At 36.8% G+C, this 27,355-nt stretch overlaps 3 protein-coding genes across 6 annotated transcripts; 2 read left to right on the plus strand and 1 right to left on the minus strand.

Annotated features, from left to right (window-relative positions):
• Positions 1-1,789: 1,789 nt before the first annotated feature.
• LOC104455508 (5'-methylthioadenosine/S-adenosylhomocysteine nucleosidase) lies at positions 1,790-6,277 on the plus strand. Its single transcript, XM_018859529.2, has 8 exons — positions 1,790-2,081; positions 2,199-2,262; positions 2,887-2,978; positions 3,116-3,222; positions 3,551-3,625; positions 4,076-4,150; positions 5,307-5,399; positions 5,729-6,277. The coding sequence occupies exons 1-8, from the start codon at positions 1,988-1,990 to the stop codon at positions 5,924-5,926; spliced, it is 798 nt and encodes a 265-aa protein (XP_018715074.2). The 5' UTR covers positions 1,790-1,987; the 3' UTR covers positions 5,927-6,277.
• A 1,674-nt stretch (positions 6,278-7,951) lies between these two features.
• On the plus strand, positions 7,952-13,375 carry LOC104453397 (5'-methylthioadenosine nucleosidase). 2 transcript variants are annotated; one of them, XM_010067936.3, is made up of 8 exons: positions 7,952-8,145; positions 8,420-8,480; positions 9,024-9,112; positions 9,988-10,094; positions 10,465-10,539; positions 10,824-10,898; positions 11,474-11,566; positions 12,729-13,375. In XM_010067936.3, the coding sequence occupies exons 1-8, from the start codon at positions 7,953-7,955 to the stop codon at positions 12,960-12,962; spliced, it is 927 nt and encodes a 308-aa protein (XP_010066238.3). In that variant the 5' UTR covers position 7,952; the 3' UTR covers positions 12,963-13,375. The 2 variants fall into 2 exon arrangements, with proteins under 2 accessions (XP_010066238.3, XP_010066239.2); XM_010067937.3 differs by lacking the exons at positions 7,952-8,145; positions 8,420-8,480 and adding an exon at positions 8,507-8,888 and having other exon boundaries at positions 9,032-9,112.
• A 1,345-nt stretch (positions 13,376-14,720) lies between these two features.
• Positions 14,721-19,009, minus strand: LOC104453398 (probable alkaline/neutral invertase B). Of its 3 annotated transcripts, none has more exons than XM_010067938.2 (5): positions 18,899-19,009; positions 17,722-18,230; positions 16,660-17,091; positions 15,443-16,001; positions 14,721-15,185 (listed from the first exon to the last, which is right to left on the minus strand). In XM_010067938.2, the coding sequence occupies exons 2-5, from the start codon at positions 18,151-18,153 to the stop codon at positions 14,890-14,892; spliced, it is 1,719 nt and encodes a 572-aa protein (XP_010066240.1). In that variant the 5' UTR covers positions 18,154-18,230; positions 18,899-19,009; the 3' UTR covers positions 14,721-14,889. The 3 variants fall into 3 exon arrangements, with proteins under 3 accessions (XP_010066240.1, XP_039172262.1, XP_039172261.1); XM_039316328.1 differs by lacking the exon at positions 18,899-19,009 and adding an exon at positions 18,847-18,891; XM_039316327.1 differs by lacking the exon at positions 18,899-19,009 and having other exon boundaries at positions 17,722-18,830.
• Between the last annotated feature and the right edge of the window lie 8,346 nt (positions 19,010-27,355).

The raw sequence follows: 27,355 nt of genomic DNA on the forward strand, positions 1-27,355 counted from the left end.
TTTTATTCGACCACAAAAAACCTCAAATTGGTAAATTTGTGACCCTTAACCCTTTGGGCTTGTAAATTGGATTAATACCACAAAAAAATCACAAAAATTGTAAACTATGACAAACTACCTCCCAAATCACTATAACAATTAACTATCACGTGTCATTTGACTTAATTAAAATTTAACGAAAACTAACAGAGGGTAAATTTGTCACACCGTACCAGTTTGAGGTTTTTCAGTAAATTACCCATTTTCAAAATAATGCGTTAATCAGTAACTCGGATCTAAGAATAAAAATCTTATCTAACTTTGATGAAAAAACTTTGGTAAAAACAATGTCAAATGTAAAAAATTAGCACAAAGAAATACTTAATTGCCAAAAGTTACGAAAATAACACTTAAGTGTCAAAATCGAAAAGAAATTGATCACTTAAGTGCCAATTCGGCCAAAAAATCCGATGAAAATGTTGACGTGTGCAATTTTCGATGAAGTAAATGCAAAACGGCGTTGTTTTACACGGTGATGTGGGCCGGACAATGCAAAAACAATGTCATTTTAATGTTGATGTGGTAAAAAATTAATATAAAAATTAATTAAATTAAATTTAAAATTAAAATTATATAAAAATTTAAAAATAAAAATACAAATATTAAAAAAATTAAAATTTTAAAAAAGGGAGCCGGTTGAGCCGTTGCCACCTCCGCCACCGCCGAGAACGGTTAGTGACGGAGGGGGGAGGGTCGGCCGGTGTCGCTAGCCCCTACCCTTTTTTAAAATTAAAATTTTTATTTAATTTTTTTTTAAATTTTTAAATAAATTAGTTTTAAATTAAATTTAATTAATTTTTATATTAATTGTTTACTACGTAAGCACCAAAATGACGTTGTTTTGCATTGTCTAGCCATGATAGTATGCAAAACGACGTCATTTTGCATTTACTTCGCCGAAAATTGCGCACGTCAGCATTTTGATCGAATTTTGGCCGAATTGGCACTTAAATTATCAATTTCTCTCCGATTTTGGCACTTAAGTGTCACTTTCATAACTTTTGGTACTTAAGTGTCATTTTGTATCAACTTTTGACACTCCAGAGGTCCGAGTATCAAAAACTTTTGTATCATCTCTCACATTTAGCCGGCTCATAAAAGATTCGTAATCTCATCTAAGTTACTTTTTGATGTGGCCATGCTATCCTCAAACGGGAATGGAGATGCCGAAGCATGTAGACCAAATGCTTTTATTTAGGGAGTTGAATTCCAAGTCAACATTATGGAAGAATTCAAGTCAACAATGCCTTAAATCATGTCTGCTGATTTCTAACCATATTAATACCGCATCACCAAATTTTCATGGAAAATTACATAAATATCTCATGAACTTTGGCCCAATATATAATATTATCCCTAAAATTTTAATTTATTTAATATGATCAATGAATTTTTAGTTCATATTCAATCTAGTTTATGAATTTTTGTACATATTCAATATAATCACTAAATTATATGAAAAAATTTAGTATCATTCTTTCAATAATTCAAGTTTATGGACAATATTAAAAGTTCAGAGACAACATGTTCAGGGATAATGTTGTACAAATTAAAAACTTAAGGGCGGTATCGTGTATTAGATCAAAATTATGGGTCGATTTCATTTTTTTTTTTATTTTTATTTTTATCGATTCAGGAAGGTATGGAGGGTGACGCTTTTTAAAAAGTGGTGGTACGGATTTGGAAAAGGAAAAAAAGATGCTTTTCATACAAAACTGAGCGATGACATTTACCCAAAATAACACCTACCTCGGTCGATCAATAATAGTGTCTCTCTCTCTCTCTCTCTCCCCTCTGTAAAAACTTTACCACCCGACAGAGACAGAACAATCCTGTTCCATCTCGTGCGATTCCTCGCACGTTCCCTCCTTCCCTCCTTCTTCTTCCTCGGACAGTCGTCGTAGGCGCGCCCCACTGATCCGCCAACGCAACGAGGCGAAATCCCCAGATGGCTCCTCACGGCGACGGATCGGGCGCTGCGGAGGAAGCCGCGGCCGGCGGAGCCGAGAAGCGTCCTGTTTCGACCATCGTCATCTTGATCGGTACCTTATTCATTTCCCTTTTCGTTTCCGCCTCGTGGAATCCTTTCGTGTTGTTGGGTAATTCATAACGCGTGTTTTCTTGGGTGTTTTTGGTTGGTTGATTTTTGGGGTGCGTAGCTATGCAAACTGAAGCGCTTCCGGTGGTCAACAGGTTTCAGCTCGTCGAGGATCAGGACTCCTTGTGAGTTTCTTCATTAGCTGCTGATGTTTGCGCTTATTTAGTCTGCTTTTTCTCGATCAATAGTGGAGTAGGAGCTCAGGAGTTGTGCTGTTACTGTCAAGTGCTTTTTAAGGTTACGGAGAATATTGGTTTTTTGTTTTTGTCGCTTATGTGTTCGACCATTTGCAACTCTGGGTTTGAGGTCGTTTAACGCTACCTATTGATTTGGGCCTGATTTATGGTTAAGACTAAGAAGCGAAGCATCTCAAGGGAATTAGAATAGGAACACCCCCCCCAAAAAAAAAAAAAAAAAAAACACAGCAAGAAAAGGGAAATTTATGGTTAAGACTGAGAAGCAAAGCACCTCGAGGCAATTAGAATCTGACCCAAAAAAAAAAAGGGAATTAGAAAATGGAAAAGGCAAAACCTTTTGTGGGCATTGGGATGATCGGAAACTAACCTGCAAGTATATGTTCTTTTTATCTCTTTGCCTGGGGTAATATGGTATAGGCAATCCTTGATTCATTCAAGAGATTGATGTTAGATCTTTTAAGTTTCTAAATTCTCAAATTCTCTCTATTTAGGCATTACTTTCTTGCTTGATATTTTGCATTAAGTTTGATGTGTCAATCTGATATGCTACAGATTCCCTAAGGGTGTCCCTTGGGTTCGTTACCATGGTACTTACAAAGACTTGAACATAAATTTGATCTGGCCAGGAAAAGATCCTTCATCTGGTATGTAGTTTATCTGTGTTCCTCAAAACGAAAATATTTTACTTGCAAAAAGTAATTTGGACTCGAGGGACTTTTGCTTGGTAATAATTGCTTATGTTATATACCATTATGTGTTTGATACATTGTAATGCTGACAGGGGTCGATAGTGTTGGCACAATTTCTGCATCCTTGGTGACTTATGCTTCTATTCAGGCATTGCAGCCTGACCTAATCATAAATGCCGGTACCGCTGGTGGCTTCAAGGTCTTTTTTTTTGGCTGTGAAGGAGTTGTAATTGTATTTTGTTTATGATCGTATCATCCTATTCATATTAGTCCAAAGTGACTGTGTTCACAATTCATTGGTATTGGTACAGTCCAGCCAAAATATGTTTTCATTTATTTGGCTTTCCCCTCTGTACCTATTTAGACATCTTGGTGTTGGAAGAATGCCACTAAGAATTTAATTGTATAGCATGCATCAATTCCAATTTAGACTTCAATTTTCTCTTTCTGAACTTTTCCTCAGCTCAAAGTTTACATTTCCAATAGCATGCGGCATACTAATTTGTGTTTATTCCCATTTGCCACAGGCTAAAGGAGCGAGCATCAGCGACGTGTTTCTGGCATCTGAGGTTGCTTTCCATGATAGAAGAATACCAATCCCAGTAAGTCATTTTTCATTATACTGGTGTCATTTGGTTGTTAAAATGCTTATTTGGATATCATTTTCTAGCACTTGACATAAACTAGATGGGATCTTTTTCAAAGTTCTGCAGGTGCTGACAAAATGGTGACAGTTGTGTGACAGCGCATAGCATTAGGTTGCTTATCAATGTTTCTTGCCCCAAACAGCATAGTGTCTTTAAGTATGTGGTTGATCCTAATGTCAGAAAGACAAGTGTGAGCTGTTTATTCAGTCTTGTCTGCATTACGTGCCTTATACCTCTTGTTTCCAGATCTTTTTGCTCAGTAATGAAAATTTTCTCATGTGTATACATTCCCTTTCTTTCTTGGTGCTAGGTCCATGAACATTCATGCTGATGCTGCTACTAGCTTTGTTCTTGGTCAAAAACATATAGTTGAAGCTGCTTTTGTGCCTCCAATGTCTTCTGCAGGTTTTTGATCTGTATGGAGTTGGGTTGCGACCAGCATTTTCAACACCAAATCTTGTAAAAGAGCTCAACTTGAAGGTAATTCCATGCCTTGATTGACAGAGTTCTCTTGCTTAAAACCTCAGAACTGTTTACTTGGTGAATGTATTTTTCTTTTCTTAATTGAGTTTGTCTGGACTTTTGGAATCACAAAAGGAAATGGCCCAGTTGACTGGGATGGCCAAGACATAAAATGTTTATGTTGTGAATGCTATTTTTTCCAAGATAACCTGTGGTTAGTTAAGGTCAACCTTTGACAAAGTAAACTTTGCCAATGTTACATTTTTGTTCTCTTTCAATAAAAAGAACCTCTCACACTTCTAGGATATTATAAGACAGGTTATTATCTGATAAATATATCCCTTTATTGTTCAAGAAGCTATGACAAGTGGTCTAACTGAACTGTAGTTCTCTGTTAATGTTGGTCAGAGGTTGACTGAGGAAGAGGAAAATGTCAAGTTGATATAGTTACGGAAAATCATCTTGAGAAACTCTTTCTTCTTCTTCTTCTTCTTCTTTTTTTTTCCGGCTGTTTTCCCAGGGTCTTGCTGCTTAATTTTTGCAAAAGTATCTCTTTACTGTTTATTGGAATATTGTCTAGACACATGCGTCACCTACTTGATGCTCCCTGGGCCTGTGGTTATATGATTAGTAGTTTCTATGATGGGGGACTTCTACCATACTTGTAGCAAGTCCCTCAGGATGGGTTTGTTAGCGAAACAAGATTTTCTTCAGCCATATCCTTACTTTCTGATGGGCCTAGAGGCTGCTTTTCCTACCAGGGCATTTCTATTCCTGCATGGATGCTTAACGTGGCATTTTTCTTGTTAGACTAGATAATATCCTTTTATGAATGTGAATTTAACTTTTTGGATTCTTCTATCTTCAAATGCTATCTGGCTAATCTAGAGCTATTCGTAAACTTACTCTTTTCTCAAATGTAGAGTTATTATAATTGAATCCCTCATAGTCAAGGTTTATCTGCATTCACTTGCAGAATATGGTAAATCCTGCCTCTCTTTCCTTTGCCAAGCAGTATGCAACCGTTAAGGTCATCTAGTTTCTGTGCTGAATAATGCATTTGACTTTTGAAAGGAACTTGGATCAGATAGAGTGCACGTATATGGTCTTATCTCTGTTTCTAGTGGGTTATATCAGAGTAGAGTCAGCTTCATTAATTTTATGCGTCTTTCAGGTTGGTAAGATGTCAACTGGAGACTCTCTGGACATGTCCCAACAAGATGAAGCAACAATCTTTGCAAATGATGCGACACTCAAAGATATGGAGGTATTCTTTTATTTCCTTTTGTCTACACATGAATGGATGACCTTACTAGCTAAGTGTTGCTACCAACTCCGGTTGTAAAACTTATGTATCAATTAAACAGGTGCTGTTAATTTCTGACATATAGCATGGCAGATGTCTTATAGTTGACCATTTTGGTTTTGGTTTTTGATTATACTATGTCATTTTATAAAGAAGATTTTGCTGTTGTGTACCCGTAAGTCGTAATCAACATCACATCAGACTCCTTCATTTTTAATTTTTTTTTATCTGTTAATTTCTTGTATGCCTGGCATCTTGCTAACAGATTTTGACAACACTTGAAAATGTAGGGTGCAGCTGTTGCTTATGTAGCCGATATCTTGAAAGTTCCTGCAATATTCGTAAAAGCAGTGACCGACATTGTGGACGGTGACAAACCGACTGCGGAGGAATTCTTGCAAAATTTGGCAGCGGTTACTGCTGCCCTCGATCAGACTGTCTGTCAAGTCGTCGAATTCATCAATGGGAAGTGCCTTTCTGACCTCTGAGGCATTAATCGATGTGGAACTTATCGATTTTTATGTAGATGACATAAATGCGTGCCTGTTAGAATTCAGCTTCACACAGCTATTCAAGTTGAGCGACTGAGGATGGTGTGCACAGGAACATACTACTAGATGCTTCATGTTTCATATGTCCAAAGGCCAATTTGTACGATCGAATCATTTGCTATATATGCTGGGCAGACTTATTCTCTCTTGAATTATCTGTACAAGTTGCATCTGGACATTTCTGTGGTTTGGTCGCAGTAATGTTTCAAATGACAACAGTCACATGGGGTTCAAAAAGTAATTTGCCTTCTTCAGTTTAAGTAATGGAATCGCCGCCCGGCTTTGACATTCCCTTTTCCCGATCGACCCCTTTCATACATTTTTTTCTGGATCATATTGCTTGAAGCGCAGGCTTTTAGGCTGAAGATGAGCTGTGCTTGCGCTTTGTTTCGTTGCTTTTATTTTTACCGCTGCCCCCGCTGCATTCTCCAGATGGGTCAAACCTCACACCGGGTTTGACTCACCTATCGCAATCTTTATATCGCGTGGGGTCTTACAAGGCACTCACGACTGTCACGTGCAAACCCGTGCCTTTAACAAAATTAGGATAAGACATGGAGGTTTTATCTTTCTAAGAGTAAAAGTTATTTTGTGAATAATGTATTTTTATTATGCTTAATACCATGAAAAGTCTCAAATTAATACACTTGACACAAATCTATCCGAACTAATTTTTTTACCATCAAATCCTCAAATTAGTATATTTGTGATAAATTTACTCTTCATGAATTTTTCATTAAATTTGATTAATGTCATGAAAAGTCACAAACTAATAGATTTGTGATAAATGGAAGTAAAAATTCTGAATTGATACATCCATCAATTTTTACATATTATCCAATCCAATAATTTAATGGCAAATTTTAATGAAAGCTAATATAAAATAAATTTGGCGTAAGTGTATTAATTTAGAGTCGTTGATTGTCAAAAATTAAATTTAGAATAAATTTATCATAATTATATTGATTTGAGATTTTTTGTGATATCAATCATTTTATATATATTCGTGAAGAGAAGAATCTAATAAATATACAAAAGAAATTAATCACTTCACCATTGCGGTGGAAAATTTGTTACTTTCTACGGCCAGATGTGTCCCTTGCCTCTATTAGTGAGATGGGTGGATATTCATCGAGTGCAGATTCCTTTATCAGTACTGTTCAAAAAAAAATTCCTTTATCAGTAAATCTTGGGACGAAATTTTTCTGATACAAAACCTTTAAAGGAAATCGTGGCCCCACACATTTGAAATGATAACTACTGATTGGAATAAAGCAAGATAATAACCTAATTTTCATGGAAAGGTCTCCCTATCTTTCTGACTATAAGTTTGGAAGTACATGAAGGACATGACAATGGCAGGCCCCAGTTCCTACAAATGATTAAAGAGCACGATTTTGATGTGGCTAATATTACGAACAAAAATTTGGAAAAAAAGCGAACGTCAGCTAGATTAAAATGGATTTTTATTAGATTTATATTGGTATAAAAATTAAATTACGCAGTCAACGTTGGATAATTGACACATTGGTATAGCCAATTGTATTTAAAAAAATCTCTGAATAATACACATTTCATCCATTCAGCGCAAGATAATTCATAATATTTAGTGCTCCCTAATTAAATTGGATGCACATTAAGGGTGTGCATGATAAATTTTCGAGAACATAAATTGATTTATGGACATTTTATTTTAAAAATTAAGAAGTTAAAATTTTTAGTTTTTAATTTCTTTTTCAAATTTATTTACGTAATAGAAATCTGTTTTAAAATAGAAAAATCAAATTACGTTACCAAATAGATTTTTATTCTAAACTTATTTAAAAAAATAGAGAAATAAATAAATAAAAAAGTAGAAATTTTAGGATGCACATCTTAAATAATATTATGTTTTATTTATTAAAAAAAAGGGTAATTCCAGAGCACGTTTCTCTCGCCATGAAACTGCTGACTTTTCATGGGGATGGGGGAGGCAGGGGGAAGAGAGAGAGAGAGAGAGAGAGAGAGCAACGAGCTTGAACTTAGTTTCTTTCTCTGCCCGTCTTCTCGGTTCGATCACCGTCCCTCCTCCTCGATGTCGCCCCTTCACGTTACATCAAGCGTCGACCAGAAAGACGACTGCGAAAGACCCATCTCCACCATCGTCTTCATCATTGGTATATCTCTCTCTCTCTCTCTCTCTCTCTCTCTGAGTGGCATTTTATCTCAATATGTTGTGTTTTGCTCTGTGAATTTGATGAGTTAGAGATTTCGTGTTTGCTCTGATGAGTCAGAGATGTTGGGTTTGCTCTGTGTCTTCATAGAATCGCAAGTTTTGATTTATACAGCTTGTGCGGCGGGCCATGAGTTTGCAGATTATGTTTTGGTATCGTGGTTGCGTTTATTCGGGTTTTCTGGTTTTTCTCACCGGGTTCTCATTTGGGTTTGTAGCTATGGATGCCGAGGCTCTTCCTATTCTGAAAAGGTTCAATCTTGCTGAGGACAGCGCGTTGTAAGCTTCTTTACTTTTTATGAATGATAATGATGTTACCATACTTGTTTTGCTCTCATTATAAGTGGGTTTTTTTGGGGACTTTCGATTCAGGATCTTTCTTTCTATAATAATGTACTCTTTAGTCAATGTCCATAATTCATTACCTTAAATATTCAGTTGCACTTTGCTTTGACTTATGATCAGTTCAATCACTTTAATAATGCTCAAGATGAGCCTTCTGTTCTTCTTTTTCTTTTTCTCTTGGAACCTCATGGATACATCTGCGGTCCAATAAAACCTTCACTCGCTGAATCAGGATTTGTGGAGACAGCACCTTGTTTAGTCTTATGTTACTGGCTCTTGCGTGCTTTATCTTGTATTTCTGCAACCTTTTAAGGCATTTGACCGCACCTGAAATTTCCGGATGTGAGTTCCCTTCCTTAATGCTCGATGCCATGATGTCAAAGACTGCTTGAAGTTTTGCGATGAGAATTCTGCAAGATTTCTATTCTCAGACATTTCTTACCTTTGCATATGACAAGTATTATAACACGTATGCAGTTTTCCAGGTCTCCCTTGGATTCGGTACCATGGCTTTTACAAGGATTTGCAACTGAACGTCATTTGGCCAGGGAAAGATTTAGCTCTTGGTGGGTACCTCGTCCATTATTTCCCTTCTCCTAGGCCTTATCCACACAAGCCAATATAGGAAAGCTTCTGAATATTATCCTCAGCCACTAGAATAAAACTTTTTCTTACCACATGGTTTGAGTAATATGGCTGTGATGAAATGCAGTACACCTATTTCAGGGTCTTACAAAAAGAGTGGTTATGGTATTGAGGAAATGTAACTTTTTATAGAATTTTTTAGACCTATAAGCACCATGGTTGTACCATTCAGTCTGCTATATTTCAGTGTTATAGATATATGCTAGGAACAATCCCTCTTCTTGACTCTCGAGTCAGCTAATTTTCTGTGGTACCAATATTTACCATAATTTTCTCTTTCGACAAGTTTTTTAGTTGCAGAATGCCGACATCAGGAAAGAATTGAACTTATGGTGCCATAAGACAAGTTTTTTTCCTTCCTCTCTATATTCATTAAATTTGAAACTTCATGTGCATTAAGATGAAACAAGCTTAGTAATGAGTTTCTTCCTCTTCTTGTTCATCTTTAGCCAGACACGTAAGCACCGCAAATGAATTTCCATAGAGTTCTCTTAACATGATATAGCATATCTAAATCCTCTGTGGGTCTTTTACAGCCGAAACATTTATTTTTCATTACCTAATTCAGACTCTCAAATCTCTTGCCTAGAACTTCGATCTGAAGTTACCTGTTCTTAACAGCACTTGAACCTTTTACCAGAAGAAGTATACGAGGATCAGTGACCTTTGTCTAAGACCAACAGATAGAATTCAGTACCTATCAGATGCCCTCTGCAATCACTTCATGAGCTGTGGATTTCATGCTTATCTGCCCATAAGGGACTTACCAACTTCTCTCAGTTTATCTCTTCGATAGGTGTTAATAACATTGGGACTATTCCAGCAGCACTTGTGACCTATGCATCTATACAAGCATTGAAGCCAGACCTCATCATAAATGCAGGCACAGCTGGTGGCTATGTGGTAAAGCTACATATTATGAGGATTTTGAAACTGTATATTTTATAGAGGCTTCTGAAATATACTTACATATCTTGCAGCATCTATTTCAAATTTGTAAAGTGGATTCATTTCTCTTCAATACAGGGGCCTTCGGTTTCCTTTCTTTTGATAAATGTCTTTATTCAGCCTTAATGCATATGACTTTCAGTGTTATCCATTCTATATGCTTTCCACTACATTCTTATTTGCTCTTTAGTAGATAGAAAACAAGAGGACAGGTTACTCTTAAAGGAACAAAAGATAGGGATTTAAGATTTACATAGCGCCTAAGCACACATGTCTAGAAGACATAATAACTTTAGGTCATTGTACTGACTTTTGGTGATTTCAGTCGAAAGGAGCAAACATCGAGGATGTTTTTCTTGTATCAAGTGTTGCTTTCCATCATAGAAGGATACCTCTTCCTGTAAGTGATCTGAAACTATTGATTCTCAAGTTTTGACCAAAAAAAAAAAAAAAAAAAAAAAAAACTATTGATTCTCAAGTGCTTCTCTTAATAAACACAAGATATTCATAGGGAGATGCATCTACCTTAAATCCAAATATCAGTTTATATTATTTATATCGTAGTGGTGATCAGATTCCTTGGCTGTATAAAGAGGTGTCTGCCAAAATAGTGCAATTGCATTATGTTGAAATTTTAACAACTTCTGCAATTTAAGATAATTAGTCATGCTTTTTTCACTTCAGGGTCGTGATCTGTATGCAATTGGCCGGCGACAGTCCTTCTCAATGCCTTTGCTTTCAACAGAGCTTCAACTGAAGGTCATCTTTTATAGATCACAGTCTTGCTCAAAATGTATCCATACTTGCAATGTTTGATCATGTTACCTGGCATAGAGCAGTTTGTGGAAGTTTTTGTGAATGACGTGTTTTGCTTTTTATATCTCATTAACGCTTGCAACATGTTGAGAAACAGTAATATAGGATTTACTTAATTTGCTCACCTCCCTGTGTTGCACTATTTTGGCTTGATATATATTATGTTGAAGATCTACATGACAGCATTACTTTCTTATCAAGGTAACCTTCACATGAGAATTGTCATCTGCAGCCTCAATCATGATATAGAGATGCCTTATCATGGTCATTAGATTTTAGGCTCACTTAAATTGACTGAGGTGGAACTTCTCTGGTATTTGATGGATTTAATCCAAATGATTTTAAGATCTTGGTAATCTCCAGAATGGTTCACCTTTCATCTAGTTTATTGGTTATGCATTGCAACTCAGTTACTCATCATAGGTTGATAGGTTGTACATATTAATTATCACCCTCTACATTTCTTTACCTATAACGATCTTATATGGAATTTTTATTGGAGTCACTTGATATTCCAGGATGGAGCACTATCCACTGGTGACTCCTTTGATATTTGCCCACCGGATGAAGCATTCATCACCGCTAATAATGCTAACCTTGTAGACATGGAGGTAACCAGTTTGAGCACTGCATGTCCTGACACCAATTTCCAACACACGCTTCATGTTTCCCAAATTATCTTGATGTAGTAAAGTTCCTGCTTTGTGGCAGTATTATGATTGATAGAAATGAAAGTAACATAGAGAAGGATTGTTTTGTTGATATAGCCTAGGAAGTATTGACACTCTCCAGGAGTCGTGTTATATTAGATACTCCGACATGTATCTGATACTCTTGGACACTTTCTGACACTTAGTCAACACGTGTCAAAAAATCTGGCATTGGTCGACTTTCCCAACACTCAATCGGAATTCCGATATACGAGTTTCCGACATATTCCAATAGGTAAGGTCAATTTGAAAAATTTTCAATAAATGAGGGGTCAAAAGTATATATGTGAAAAAATAAAAAACAATAATAAAAATAATAAATTAGGAAGAAGAAAAATCTAGTCTTTTTTTTTTTTTTTTTTTTTTTTTTTTTTTCTGACTCTTACTTTCCATGATACATAATTCATCCCCCAAGATTTTTTTCTTTCTCTTCCGACATGTCGACTTGCTAGTCTAGAATGTGAATTCCCTTATTTTTTTTCTTTTTCAAGTTTTATAAATTATAGAAATGGAGTTGAATTTGTTAAATTAAAACAATGAATGATATTAATAAATGATGGATTAATTTTTTAGCATAAATTCATTCTAGGCTTTTTTATTATTTATTTTTTTGTGATAAAAATGATAATTTATTATGTATTTATAAAAATATACATTTAATATAAAATGTATCTCAACATATCAGAATTCTTTATTTTTTTTAAAATGACGTGTCGTGTCGTGCCGTGTGTCATGTGTTAGTGTCAATGCTTCTTAGGATATAGCCACACCAGTCTGAAGGTGACATTGTGAAGGTTGTAGAGGCCAGAGTTTAGATCCTCGAGTAGTTCTAGAGATGTGATCACTCAGATATTTCTTGACTTGCTCTGATTAGACCAGCAAATTAATGTGTCCAGAGTCTAATGAATTGTTCAGAGTCTCACAAAAGCTAAAGCATTAGCTTCTCTTTTTAGGAGGATGGATGTATCAACAGTCTCTGCCATGAGCTACTTCAGAAAATGATAATCACAGTTTTATAGTCGTCATTTTCGTTTGAAGAATCAGGGATGGATTTTGTTTGCAGGGAGCAGCTGTTGCCTACGTGGCAGGTCTATTGAACGTCCCCACTATATTCTTGAAAGTTGTGAGCAACGCCATTGATGGTGGCGAGCCATCTGTAGAGGAATTTCACCAGAATTTGGCAGTGGCGATGTCTACCCTTGATCAGACAGTCGCAGAAGTTTTGGACTTCATCAGTGGGAAGTGCCTGTCTGAACTGTCCATCTCTGAAACATCTTCTCTGGGCTCTACAAGATGACTAAAAACTGTAGTTGTTATAGTTGCGCACTTGATCTTCTCTTATTTGAATGTTATAATAGCAGTTTGCTCATTCATGATTCAACTGTTGGATGGGAGTCCAGAGCCTTCAATGATGGATTCAATGATGGATTCAACTGGTGAAGCACACAGGCCATGGACTACTCACAAGCCATCCGTTGCGATAAGCCAAATTCAGCCCGAGGCACCTCTAACTTTCCTCTAAAATGATACTTGTATTTCACTCACAGTGCTATTGAATGCTGTTGATCATTCCCTGAAATGCAACACCAGTCTGCTATTTTCTGAATGTAATGGGACTTTAATGTGGACCAAAGGCCAGAATGGCAGCATTCAAGTATCATGTTGCTCTTTATCTCTAAATAGACGATGTGATTGGGACTCCTTCTCTCACGGGGAGATTCTTAGCTGGATCCGAATACACAGTTCCAATGCATTCGCTGCTGTTTATTTTGTTAGATCCAGGTTGAATTCACATGATTAATGGGCGTGATGAATAAGTTGGGTACACACTATTTTTCTCAGCAGAAAATTCTTCTTCAAACCTGGTCATCACTTGGAATAGGGGAGAATCACATTTTTTACGCACTTGTTGCGAATTGCCTTTGTCTTAACTTTAGTAATTTCTTTTTATCAAGTGCTGAAATCGGTTGCAGTATCTCTCTTGATATTAACTTTGACCAGTTTCTCGGTCAGGACTCCGGCCACATGACTGTCACACGACCGATTTGCTCTAAAGGCAAATCGGTTGAGCTTACTATTGGCTGCCCATATCGATACCGAGATGCAAGTCCGAGGTCAGTTCAGAATATGGCCGGTTGCTCCCTCGTGCGCGCTGTTGCCAATAAACATTTGCTCCCGATATGCATTTTGAAGATGAGTTTTTGGATTTAAATGACTCAAAAAAAAGAAAATTTGGACTTCAGCGACGACTCGAAACAAGTTTTTTGAGAATTCCACCATAGTTTTTTTTTTCCAACCCTTTTTTGGCTTTATATTTATAAATTTGGTCTATCTTTTGACTGACATTAGCGTCAACGCCAACTACGGCAAAAATTACGTTAGATCTCTAGAGCGCCACATTAGCAAAATTAATGAACAACCATGGAAGGACTTAACTGTGCCCAAGTAAAAATGTCCAGAATTTAATTGCACTTTTTAAATGTTTGGGACTTGATCAATTCATGTTGACAAAATATTCAAAACTTTCAGTACAATTTTTTGAAATGTTAGCTCACGAAAAAGACACGCCATCGATAAAAATGGACAGTGCATTGGACCAAAAATTAAGACTGGGATAGATTTAAAACAAAAAAAAAAAAATTAAGAAGCAATATATATTTTCTATTTGGGTTAGTATTTTGAATTCACGTTGACAAAATGTTTTGGACTCCGGTGCAATTTTTTTTCAAATGTTAGGGTCACGGAAAACACACGCCATCGATGAGAGTTAACGGTGCATTGGGACCAGAAATTAAGGGTGAGATAGATTTGAAACGAAATTAAGAAGTAATATATATTTTCCCTTTGGGTTAGTATTTTCAAAGAGCCCGACCATCCGACGGTTTTTGAAAAATACCCGACTTTTAAGCAAATAAAAATCAAATAAAAAATTCTCAATTGGTGGCTATCATTTCAAACTACATCCACCAAATCAACAAATATTGCAAATTGATGTCTACATATTATCCAAGTAACATTAACATTAGATTAAGTAAAAATTTGCTTTTTTTTCTTCTTTTTTTTACATTAACCATAAAAATAAAAAATTCTACATAGCAGCATTGCTTCGACCAAAAGAAAGAGAAGTCAGTTCAGAGTAGCAAATTTTAAACGACAGGAAGTAAAAGTGCAAAACAAGTCAACGATTAATAACTTGCAGAAAATGAGAAAGAAGCATGAATCTACTAGAAAGTCCATGAATTGGATCTCCTCATAACCGGCTTCATCTGTCTGTCTTCCTCAAGTGATACCATACCTATATGCGAAGGGTCTTCCAACATCATCTTCGCCACCAGGTAACCGGCGATCGACCAAGTTTGGAATTTGCGAGCCTGCTTCCCGATGTAACAACCGAGCTTCCCGTCGTAGTACTCTGGCCAGTTGTCCTTGAGTAGCCTTGCTTCTGCAAGTTCAATGGCTCTTCTTGCAATCAGGGGTCGTCCGGTCTTGATACATGCGGCAGTCAGAAGCCATAGAAGCACTGCACACATTGTGACAGCAAAAGAAAAATATGAGAATAAAGGTTGATTTGAAAGAGTCATTCAGAGCGACACCTAAGAGCGCGTATATCGAAGAAATTTGTAGCAAGTAGCAAAGTGCAATTTGATCATGTAAAGCAAACCATGCTAGTTTATCAATCAAATACAATTGATGTTATACAAAGTACAAATCCCTCAAAGAAAAGATCCATGGAAACCAATCAACTTCACTTCTCATGGGCAAGTTTTAAGAGCATACCTGGCCAAGATCCACCATTGTGGTAGCTCCATCTAGTGTTCTTCGGATCGCACCCTGTCACAATCTTCCATTCATGGTTCTCTATAGCTGGATAACAAACTTTCAGAGGCATTTCTCCAACTAATTCCTCCCAGCGTGATTCTATTAAGTCCATTATGGCAGTGGACTGTTCTGGCGTCGCTAGTGATGACAAAATGGCAATACAGTTACCCAAGCAGAACCAACGGAAATCCATTCTGGCAGGGCTAACATTGCCAACAAAGTATCCACCACGAGTAGGCATAAAATCGAAAATCCATTCTGGAAGAGAATCAGGTATCACGTTGAATTTGTTGACTGCTGTATGAGAGTACTCCTCTGTTTTATAACGATAAATATCGTTAAGATGCTTTAAGTCTATCCAGAAGTAACCCCTCATGTGATAAGTTAGGGCATGAAGGCGTTTGACAATACGTTCCACAAATTCCTTTCCCTCCACATCTTGCTTTAGGAGAAGCAAAGCACACCTTAGTGCCATAAAAAAGAGTGCTTGTATTTCGATAGGATATCCATAGACACCCTGCAAATTACAAACAATTTTGAACCGAGTTAAAGTAAATGAATAATGAGAACAAGTAGATCCATAACAGTTTTATCATTTCTAAGAGTTGCAGGATGTGCTAGCTCCTAATGGACCTTGAGTAGGCAGAAAACAGAGATATTCGACGACATGTAACCTAATTCTTTTTTTCTCTCACAGAATTAATCAGACGTTTTGAGCAAGTTAGATGATAACGATTCTTTCTTTAGATCATTCATTAAGCAGCATGAAAAGACAAAGGCTAACATTTGAAATCAAATTATAAGTGTCATTTAACACACGTGTAAAGAACCCTACAAGGTTGCATTACTTACTATTTGTTCATTACTGCTGATTATTTATTCATTACTGGCATGATGATGCACTTACATATGCCTGCTTGTGAACCGGTCTATACATTTGGATTATTTAGAATAAAGAGGAAGCATATCAGTTCAATCAAATGTAGAGAACCCTTAGACAACAATCTCGTGAATCCCTTCACATTGTGAGAAGAGAAGTATGAAGTTGCAATTGAATATTACTTTGTGGTTAATAGAGAATTGGCTCCCCTACATGATTTGAAATTAGAAGATTGATATTAAACTACTACGTACCTAAGCAAAGTCATATGATAGCAATGCTATAAGAAACTCACCATTCTCCGGTCAATCATACAACATCCGTCGGCACAGAGAAGAGTTGGAAAAGTGTCGAAGCCCTCCGACAGACACAAACTCAGAATTAGACGCATGCCCTTCTGGCATTCAGATAGTTCAGCCAAAGATGTATCTCCTGTTGATTTTGTATAAGCTCGGAGCAGAATGATCCACCAAAACCCAGAATCAACAGGAGCAACCCTTCCTATTGCACTCTCTCCAAAATCAGCTATCAGAGTGTCGTTATTCCTGACCGGATCATGGAGCACTTTGAAACTAGCTGGCATTACTCCTTCTCCTAGCTGGAATCTATCGATTTTCTTCTCCCATGATTGTAGGCGAAGAGTCTTCAATATGAAGTTTTTGACTATTTCAGATTCTCCATTCATCAGAAAAGCCAATGCACTGGGGAAGAAATCTCTCACAAAGACCTAGAGAGCCAATGAAAAAGTTAGCATTCACTTTCTAACAACTTGAAGCCATCTATTTTTTACCCTCGAAAAAAAACTTGAAGCTGTCTATGCTCTAAATCATGTCCAGAAAAATACTTTATCCCTTGACTTACTACAAACCTAAGAAAACTCCTGTGCTCCAAGTCCATCGACATGTGAACAGATGGTGCATATTTGACTACAGGTGGACATATGAGTGACAAAGTAAAGATGCCATGATGCCCAGTGTAAAGAAGAATTTCTGGAACACAATATTGACAGTAGTTACCTTGAATATGCTAAAGTACATGACAGTTTGCAAAATGAGAACAATTAGGATTGGTCTAGATTCTGATTGAGTAGTAACCAAAAAGAGAAGGCTCATCGACAGGAGCATGTGGGCTAAAATATATTCAGTACATGCTTATTTATGAACAAAAGGACGAAGAAAACCAAAACCATCTGTCCAACCAACAAATGACTTCAACTAATACAAATGATATGGGTTCTCCCAAACCATTGATGTTCGGTGGACCAAGAAGGACAGACGCAAGCAATGGTGATGATCATCACTAAATAGGATGAAATGGAAGGTACTGCATTATGCAATCTGGAAATAGTACTCTTTACCTGATCATAATTAAGGTTCTCTTCAGAACTATCCAATGCAGCAATAGTCCCCACTGGTTGACCCCGAAAATATACTAATGATCTCCTAAGTGCTTCCCAAGCTTCAGCAACCATAGGATGGGTATCAAATCCATTGTCTGCCCTTGGGGTATTGTAGCCCGACCTTCTATCTGGCGACAAAAAGGAACCAAAGGGGTCGGTCAAGCGGGACGAGGACTCAGAATTTCTCAAGGAGAGATGAGGAGACAACGCAGTCGACAATTCATTGAGGGATCGTTCATCAAGCGACCTCTTCCTTTCCATGTTTAAAGGCCTCGGCCTCTCCATCAATTTTGAGAAATCACATTCTTCAGACTCAGCTAAAGTGCACAGCAAATCAGATCCTCTCACATTTCCGTTTTCGGTAACACTGCCCTTCCGCTGCACATCCATTCGAAGGGTAGACAATATTCTCAGGATTCTTGAGTGAAGTTAAGTGATCCTCAAAAGTCGAAATGATATGATCCACTCTGTACAAAACAACATAATTAAGCCACTTAAAAGCCAGCAACAGGCACAAGTTCTCATGTACTTCCTCTGCAAAGATTGGTAGTTGCCCATCTCATCATCGGTGAGATAAGTCTACATGGTACATTTTCAGCGAAACTCCAATTCAGATCTCGAATGACACTAGAAACAGCTATGACGCTACTCAGAAACATGTCATTCCTGTATAGAAGATATCCAAATCCCTCCAATCCTACGAAATCACTCGGAAACAGGAAAGAATGGCAAGTGCATTTTACACTTACTCCCATTAAACCCATAAAAAAAAAAAGCATGTAAGAGCACAACCGAAAACAAAATTTCGCAGGCGATGAAACCATTCCTCGCGTCACGATCGTGATCCACCATTAGCATGGTTTAATGTTTAACAGAAGCATGAAACATGCATTAGATTGTCGAACCATTAGCACATGCAGCAGTAGCGTCAGATTCCGCTGTTTCCAACAACAACAACAACAACAACAACAAAAAAGAACCAAATCCAAAACAAGCACACGAAACCGAGACGTCCTAAAAAATAATCCTCGACCCTTTTGCATGTTCAGTATATTCCCCAGATCTCTGACCAGATTCACGTACGGTTCAAAGGGTCGCGTCCGAATTTAAGCTCTTCGAATCAGAGGAAACTAACCTCAAAAGATCAATCGTCGTTGTGCTTTGAGACCCACTTCGGAATTGACTGGAACGACAGATATAATAAGCTCGCATTAACAGCGACGGGTAGATAGATGGTGGGGCAAGCATCTCGTTGCAGGTGTTTTCCTATTTTTTACTGTTTGCCTTTTATTTTTATTTCTCCTGTTTTTTCTTCTTCTTTTCCCTTTAAATAAATGCATGCGTACGTGTATCATTCACGTGATCATGCCTGAATTATAAAAACTTTTATCGGTCTCGCTTGTCTTTTCCTCAAAAAGAATATGGACGTGTATGAGACACGTGAACATCGTTCACCTGTTTTAGGCGTTTTACTTACTGTAATTTGCGTAATAATCCTATAGATAATTATAAAAGAAATCATAAACATATTGTACATATGTCAATTCAATTTTAAATTTTTTAATTTGATCAATTTGATCATGAATTTTTTAATAATTTACTAATTTAGCTATTTTAACCATAGCTGATGTCCACATGTTTGTCTTCTTCAAGTGGCTGCTAGTGTTAATGTAGACAATATTTGCAATTAAAAAAATGTGAATATTATTTATTTATTTTCATTTTTATTTTTTTAAAAATTTGAAAAAAAAATGAAAATTTTGTTTACATCAATGCCGGCCATTACACATAAGATGGCCGGCAACAAAATTGATCAAAAAGACTATAAATTAATAAATTGTCAAAAAATTTATAACTAAATTATTTAAACTAAGAAGTTTAGAATTGAATTGACCTTTTACAATAAATCTAAGACTTTTTTGGTCATTTTCATCATTATGACACCATTATCTGCAATTTTTTTTTCAAATTATGTGAGAATGCACTTGTATTTCAATTTCATTAAGTAACTTCTTTTTATTATTATTTTTATATATGAACAATTTTTTCATTAAAAAACTTAAATTAATTTTTAAAAAATATGGGCCTAGCTCAAAGGGCTGGGTTTCACAATTTGTGCACAACACATAGTAAACTTTGTAAAATAGATGTAGGACAGGATAAAAAAAAAGGGTATACATATTAAGGAACGCAATGTAAAACACAGACAATTGTTTTAAGATTCTCGTTAGTGAATGTGTTTTACGGACTAAGATTCTATAAATACAGTGGAAATTGCAATCAATACCTAAATTTCCATCTATCTTTAATTTTATATAGAAGAGACCTTTTCGGTCATCAGCCATTAATGTTGAATTTGTTTTATAGTCCATAAGTGAGGTTTTGAGCATTAATGGTGCTTACTGCCTATAGCAGTAATGGTACTTCCCTGGCAATGCTCGTTATTCATTTTATGTTTAATTTTTTTCCAAATTCGAACCCACGTAGAATGCAAGGGACCACATCTAGTAGACTATAAATTTTTATCTTGCCATTAAATGATATCTATTAGTACAAGTATTTATTCCTTATTAAAAAGGTAAAAAAGATATACTTAAGAAGTCTATTAAATGACAAAATCATAGGAAATACTTATTGATTTTTGAAAAAAAATCCATGGGTTATGTATGGATCTAACAACTAAGTCCTCCATAATCAAACAGTGTAAAAAATTGCGAATTTCTCCATATCTCTTTCTTGATTTGCAAAATGCAAGGAGACACAAAAGAATAATTTCCTTTTTAGTCCTAAGAATTTAATATTTCTAAGAATACATTTTGATCATCAACCAAGAATTTACCAAAGAAAAAGATATCACTGAAGTAAAAAAATACGAGATTTTTTAGTGGACCCAATGACAATGAATTTACTGTTTATATGTATCTGGCTCATAAGTGACGAGTGCATACAAAACTAGCTCCTAGGAATGGGGATGGAAGACCGATTGTTAGTGTGTTAGGGTCAAGGCTTGTGAAGGCAGGGACCTGGCTTGTCGCCTTATTTTTGTCCTCATGGCATTGAGATTTTAGTATATCGAAATGGGCCTTACTGTGTCTTTTTAAGGCAATGCTAGTTTATCCCGCTTCTTGTTTGCCCCATGGGAAGCTTATTTTGAAAGATTTACTGCGCTCACCTTAGTTACGACTTTCCAAACCTTTTTCCTTCTATATAATCTTTTCTCTATTTCCCCCATTGACGAGATCGAGCAAGAGTTGTGATGTGTATCGGTTACTTTTTTTTGTCCACCCTCTCCAATGATTGTGAGCCTTCCCAAGAGACTCGGTAAAAGAATATCGTAGGCATCTTCGGCGAGTGCCGGCATACAATATCACGGTTGTCCATTTCTTGTCCTATGCATTCTTTATTGTAACTAGCTCATTAAGCTAATTATCAAAATATGACAAAAAAAGCATAGAGAAGAAACATGAGCAAAGCGGGGAAGAAAGCATTTCGCATGCTTTCCATATCATCGACCGCGATGATACATTGCATTGTTAGCCTGTCAAAACTTCGGGAATATATTGCAGTTTGATGACTCGAGTTGTATGGAGTAACATTAACTTTCCTGGAGTCAAATTGTTTTCTGAGTAGGAGTTGAACTTTAGACCAGTAAAACCCATAAGGAGAACATAGTTCTTGTGGCACCCCTCGACGGCCCCCGAATCCGATTAGGGTCGTCACAGTTCGCTTACCATTCACTTTCCTTATTAACATATCACTCTGATACCATTTCAATTGCAGCGGATCCATACAACCTGGGGGTTTACATCTTTTAAATCGGTCCCTTGCGCAATTTAAATATGGAAGCACATCCAACAACTCCCTTCCCTATGTCCAGAAAACGATGCACACCTACTAAATATCTTATATAAGTTAAAACCGAACACGTTTATTTACATAGAGCAGATGGACATCTTTAGTTGGTACATCAAAATGCCGTAGTTTTCTATACTCGGCTACACTTCAAAAGATGACCGACATCTCCTCTCACAATCGTATGCTTAAGGTCCATTAACCAGTGTCGGCGTCTAAAGGTTCCCTCATTTGCTATCCTTCTCTTTGCGGTCATATCCAACCGCTCAAATCATCTACTAATCTGAAATGTTATTCCCCAAAAGGGGTGAGTACAACCACTCAGCAGGTAAAGAATCCAATAACAACTCAATGCATCATGCAAATCATACATGCATTGCAGGGCGTTACTTTACCTTGAAGCCATGCGCATACTATCATGCATCATCATATCAATTTATAACACATACATGTGTATCATCATCGTATCATACATGTCATCATCATCATGACATCATTACATTACACATGTCATATCATATATCATTATCATAATCATCACCATACATATCATCATGCATATCATATCATGGGTGATCATCATTATTTCACATCACATATCATCATCATCATCATCATCATCATCATCATCATGCATATCATCATGCATATCATATCATGGGTGATCATCATTATTTCACATCACATATCATCATCATCATCATCGTCATGCATATCATCATGCATAGCATATCATGGGTGATCATCATTATTTCACATCACATAACATCATCATCATCATCATCATCATCATCATCATCATGGGTGATCATCATTATTTCACATCACATATCATCATCATCATCATCACCATGCATATCATGCCATGGTTTAATTTCCACTTTTAGCTTTCAATTTGATCACCACATCACCCATTCCTCAAATCATCAATTTCATCATCCCCTCGGGCAAAGACCTTCGAGGCTTCCGGCATTCAGCCTCCCAGGCCACCGGCATCGGCCCCCACATTCGGGCATCTTTCATCTCAACTAGCATCACGAGGCATTCCCTTCGGGCGAAAACCTCGACGGGGCTTCCGGCATTTACACTCCCGGCCGGGCATCCCGCATCCCAATCCCGGCATCGCGAGGCATTCCTTTCGAGCAAAGACCTCCGACAAGGCTTCCGGAATTATGTACCGACATACCACCAGGATCCGCCCCCCTCCTCTGGAATTACGTACCATATACCACCGGGCATCCCGACACTCCCGGGGAATCTCCGGAATTACGCCACTAGGCCACCGAGCATCATCATCCACCACAACCACTTCCTCTTTTATCATTATCCACATTTACCATTATTTTGATCTCAATTTAACATGGCATATGGCGTGACATCAAACAAGTCATACTTGGCACACATGCATCACAATTCAATGTCATACATACACCAATATCTCATCATACATGCAACAATGCATAATTATTTATTAATAAATTCAATGGAATTTATGGCCAATAAAATAATCCATTTTATCATGCCCCTTTTTATTTTTATTTAAATTCCAGCTTGTGCCATTTTCAAAAATATTAAATTTAATTATTTATATAATCTCAAAAATCATAAAATTAAGGCAAGTAATAAATAAGGCAATAGGATAATGATTTCATGCAAAATACACGGCCAATGAGAAATCCACACAAATCCATAATTTACACAAAACAGCATGAAATTTTCGGATGAAACCAGAATGCACAGTTTTCAAAGAAATTCGATTAAAATATCCATACGGCCTCCAAAAATTACGAAATTTTACAGAGTTATAGCCAAGACATTTTCGTACAACTTTCATGAAGAACTCCAAGCCATATTCTTTTAATATTATTTTATACAGTCTCATGAAGCTTCTGGATCCACTACCGCATCGTCCAGTGTACACATCTCCGAAATATTGAGATTTCACCTACCTATTCTCTTTAGTTTCCTCTGAAATTCGGATATGTTATACATAAAGGTGTCCTCTACAATTTTTATGAAGAGATCTAGGTCAAATAACCAGAGTATAGTCATCATCTATGTCCTTGAAGTCTCGGGTATCTCGGAATACATTACCAGAATCATCGTCTTCAAGATCTAGTTGATTTACTAGGCTGTACTTGTTCATTTCACTTCAAATTTTATTATGTTGTAGTTTAAGATGTCTCCTACAACTTCCATGAAGGAATCGAAGTGATATTCTCAACACAAACCAACATGCAACCACAAATCCAACCAAAGGTCAGTAAAATCTTTCCAGATCTGGGGTCTCCGTAGGATGATACTTTAACCCCTTTAATCTCCATCATTTTCCACAAAATTTTAGTATGTTATATTTTAAGATGTTAACTACAACTTTCATGAAGAAACCAAAGCCAAAATAGAACTCTAAACATGAATGCAAGCTCTCACAACATTCTGACTCGAGCGGATTCACGCAAAAACATTCCAGATCTGACATCTCCGTAAGATGAGAGTTTGACCCCTCAAATCTCCATAATTTTCCACTAAATGTTAGTATGTTGTAGTAAAAGATGTTAGCTACAACTTTCATGAAGAAATCGAAGCCAAAATCTGACTCTAAACACACATGCAAGCTCAAACAAGTTTCTGACTCACACGGTCCGAACACAAACAGCCACACCATCCACACACAGCTCATCCATGCTTCGGTTTTTCTCATCTAACGCCCAAAAATTCAACATGCAAGCAACATACAAACATGCAAGAGAAGCTAGAGGACTCCCACTTGCCTCTAGACCACACAAATGGCGGCACACCGGCGACGGACGAACGGCGTGCGGGCGGCGACGGGCGAGCTCCTCCTCTCTCGCCACTCCCTCTCTCTCGCAACCTCCTCTCTCTCCCTTTGGCCGAACAAGCCACTCTCTCTCTCTCTGCCTCTCTCTCTCTCTCTCTCTTTTTGGATGCTTATATATTGCATGCTTTCTTAGTTTGCATGAGGGACAAGTGTAATTGTGGAGGAAGACAAGTGTCCACCATGCTTCACCTCCTTCATGCCACTTGTCCGGTTACATGCAAGGCTGATGGGCCTTCTTCTTGGGCCTATCTTGGGCCATCAAATGGGCTGGTCGACAGCCCCTCCTTGGCTCCAATGGGCCGACCATTTGGCCCTCCAAAATCCATACTCTTGGGCCTAAGGCCCAACCTAATTAAACCCACAATTTCCCTTTCAATTATTCATCTTTAATTCTTTCTTTTGAGAATTTAATTACTAAATTCCACATGGCCAAAATCTTGAAATCATAATTCCATAAATTTCAATTTATAAAACACATGGCTAATGATAGGATTTTCTTTCCTATCACATAATTATCCATTAAAAGCTTGGCCATAAATCTTATTACAAATTATGGATTAAATGGCCATAACTTGATGGTACTTTCATCACCTATTCATAGAATTTAATATAGCTAGAGGTCGTTGAGAATTTTGGGATGCCACAGTTCTCTTTTCATGTCGGGCTTAAAATGGGACAAGAAAAATCCAAGAGGGCCAGGCGTAGGCTGAATTGGGCATCCATAAAACCCAAAAGCATAAGCTGAGTGGACAAAAGAAAATAAAGAATTGGGCTCCACTATCTTTGCGGAAAAATCATTGATTACAGACTAATGAAGTCCTTCTAATGGCCAAAAGACAAGTACTTGATCCATCCCATAATGACTTAAACGCGAACGGTTGCAAAAGATCTTAACATCGTGTTTTCAACCCACCGTGTATTTCATACTCCAAAATCCGAGACCCATTTCTAGTTTAAGCACTTCTTTGGGAGATCATCAAATTTATGGTAAAAGAATACTATAAGTGTCAAAAGTTGTATACACGCTTACTTTAATGCCAAAAATTTTCACCAGGTCACTTACATGTCAGATCAGACAAAAATAAATATCTTAAATGCCAACAACGAAAAATTCCAACCAAAAATAATACGTGGCTTTTATAATTAAAAATTTTAGATGACTTGGTATATTATTTAAAAAAATCAAGTCCATGTGGCATTTCTATGTGGTGTGGTTGGCACTAAAATGATCAGTTTTTAATAATGATCGATACTTAAATGATCACTTTAAATAAAATTTAACAATCAAACGATCATTATTGACAAATTTAGACGACATCATTTAGGAGTTATGTGTTGACTGGGCACACAGCAAGTCACATAGGATTGAGAATATAATAGAATATAGTCACGTCAGATTTCTAGCAATTCAAATTAAAGTTAACACTTAAATGATCGTTGCACTTAAATGATCCAAAAATATCTTTTGACACTTCCAGTATATTTCTCCTTAAATTTCACCTAACCCACTTGGTCTCCCATTATATTGCACATTTGAGGAGCAAGTATGCAAGTGACTTTTGTCTAACTTCCCTTGTTTGGAATAGGAGAGGATGCTTTCTTGTATTGTATTTTCATTTTTTGTAGGATAATTGAAGTAGAGGTCTCAAAATTGGCTGAAAGTCCATTTTTAATCCATATATATGAGTTAGATCATATGTGGGTTAGCCTAATTTGAGGAAATAGGTTGTTATGGGTTTGAACTACATAGTGTGGGTGACTCGAAGTCAAGATATTCTTTGAAGTATAATTGCTCTTCTTGAAGACATCCTTGCTCTTGTCTTAGTTGCCTTGTATGCTGTATACATCTCCTTGATTAGGAAGAAACTATTTGATGATGATGAAAAGCAAGGTCAAGGCAGCATGGCACATTTCCTTGGATAGCTATTTAACCTCTTGATATTTCTTGTTGCCTACCTTGTGCTTAATTTTGCTAAGCTAGAGCCATTTACCAACCTTAACTAGAGGCAGGTTGGCTAGTTGTGTTGAGAAAACATCTCTAAGTGATTTTACTGATTTCCAAACTATCTTTAGTATAATATTTATTATGATGTTTTTAGATGTTTGCGACAAGTATTAAAGATTATGTGATGACAAAAACATTCATTTGGTAATATTCATTGAATCAACAAACTAACTATTGTGGAAGTGAATATGCGTATTAGCAGAATCTAAATGATAACAAAAAATGAGATGCTAGGCTGTCTGATAGATCTGTCATGAGCTGCGGCGAAGGGACAACAACAGAAGCTATTTTTACGTAGTCTACAATGTTCTGGAAAAGGATTGTATGGCCAGTTTTATCTTTAGACAGTAGTATCAACGATAATTCTAATAGCTCTTTGCTTCTCTAGTCCACCTCTAATAGATAGATTGAATGTGGGTATTAAAGAAAGGATCTTACAAGCCCAATTTTAGGCACACATAAATACAAAGATTGAAAATCTTCTATATGTTGTGTTACAAGTGAAACGCTCTCTTCCGACGGTTTCTCTAAGTATTGTATTCTTGTTGTTTAAGCATGCAAGAGTAAGAGTGATCTATCATATAAAATGATTAGTGTCTATCAATTGTAACTTTCTGAGTAAATTATTAGTGTAATCCAATCTAACTTGTGGATATTAGTTTGAAAAGTGGACGTTGGATTGAAGATAAAGCCGAATCACTATGTATTTTTGTGTGCTACTTTTGTAAGCACGCAATTTGCTCACGAGTTTTGAAACATCACCTTAACTAGATCTTTATTTAGAATTAACTAGTTTCTATGAAAAATTATCAAATTTTCTAAAACATCCTATTCACCTCATTCTAGGTTGTATTGTTAGCTCCCAACAATTGTATCAAAGCCCTATTGTTCGTTCG

Source organism: Eucalyptus grandis, chromosome 7 (genome assembly GCF_016545825.1).
Source record: "Eucalyptus grandis isolate ANBG69807.140 chromosome 7, ASM1654582v1, whole genome shotgun sequence".
Lineage (NCBI taxonomy): Eukaryota > Viridiplantae > Streptophyta > Magnoliopsida > Myrtales > Myrtaceae > Eucalyptus > Eucalyptus grandis.

Excerpts from the sequence above, each read along its gene's own strand:
- LOC104455508 (XM_018859529.2), top strand. The coding sequence starts at position 1,988 with ATGGCTCCTCACGGCGACGGATCGGGCGCTGCGGAGGAAGCCGCGGCC. Across the intron at positions 2,082-2,198 it reads GACCATCGTCATCTTGATCG|CTATGCAAACTGAAGCGCTT; the intron begins GTACCTTATTCA and ends TGGGGTGCGTAG. Across the intron at positions 3,223-3,550 it reads GTACCGCTGGTGGCTTCAAG|GCTAAAGGAGCGAGCATCAG; the intron begins GTCTTTTTTTTT and ends CATTTGCCACAG.
- LOC104453397 (XM_010067936.3), top strand. The coding sequence starts at position 7,953 with ATGGGGGAGGCAGGGGGAAGAGAGAGAGAGAGAGAGAGAGAGAGCAAC. Across the intron at positions 10,095-10,464 it reads GCACAGCTGGTGGCTATGTG|TCGAAAGGAGCAAACATCGA; the intron begins GTAAAGCTACAT and ends TGGTGATTTCAG. Across the intron at positions 11,567-12,728 it reads CTAACCTTGTAGACATGGAG|GGAGCAGCTGTTGCCTACGT; the intron begins GTAACCAGTTTG and ends TTTTGTTTGCAG.
- LOC104453398 (XM_010067938.2), bottom strand. The coding sequence starts at position 18,153 with ATGGATGTGCAGCGGAAGGGCAGTGTTACCGAAAACGGAAATGTGAGA. Across the intron at positions 17,092-17,721 it reads AGAACCTTAATTATGATCAG|GTCTTTGTGAGAGATTTCTT; the intron begins GTAAAGAGTACT and ends TTGGCTCTCTAG. Across the intron at positions 16,002-16,659 it reads GTATGATTGACCGGAGAATG|GGTGTCTATGGATATCCTAT; the intron begins GTGAGTTTCTTA and ends TGTAATTTGCAG.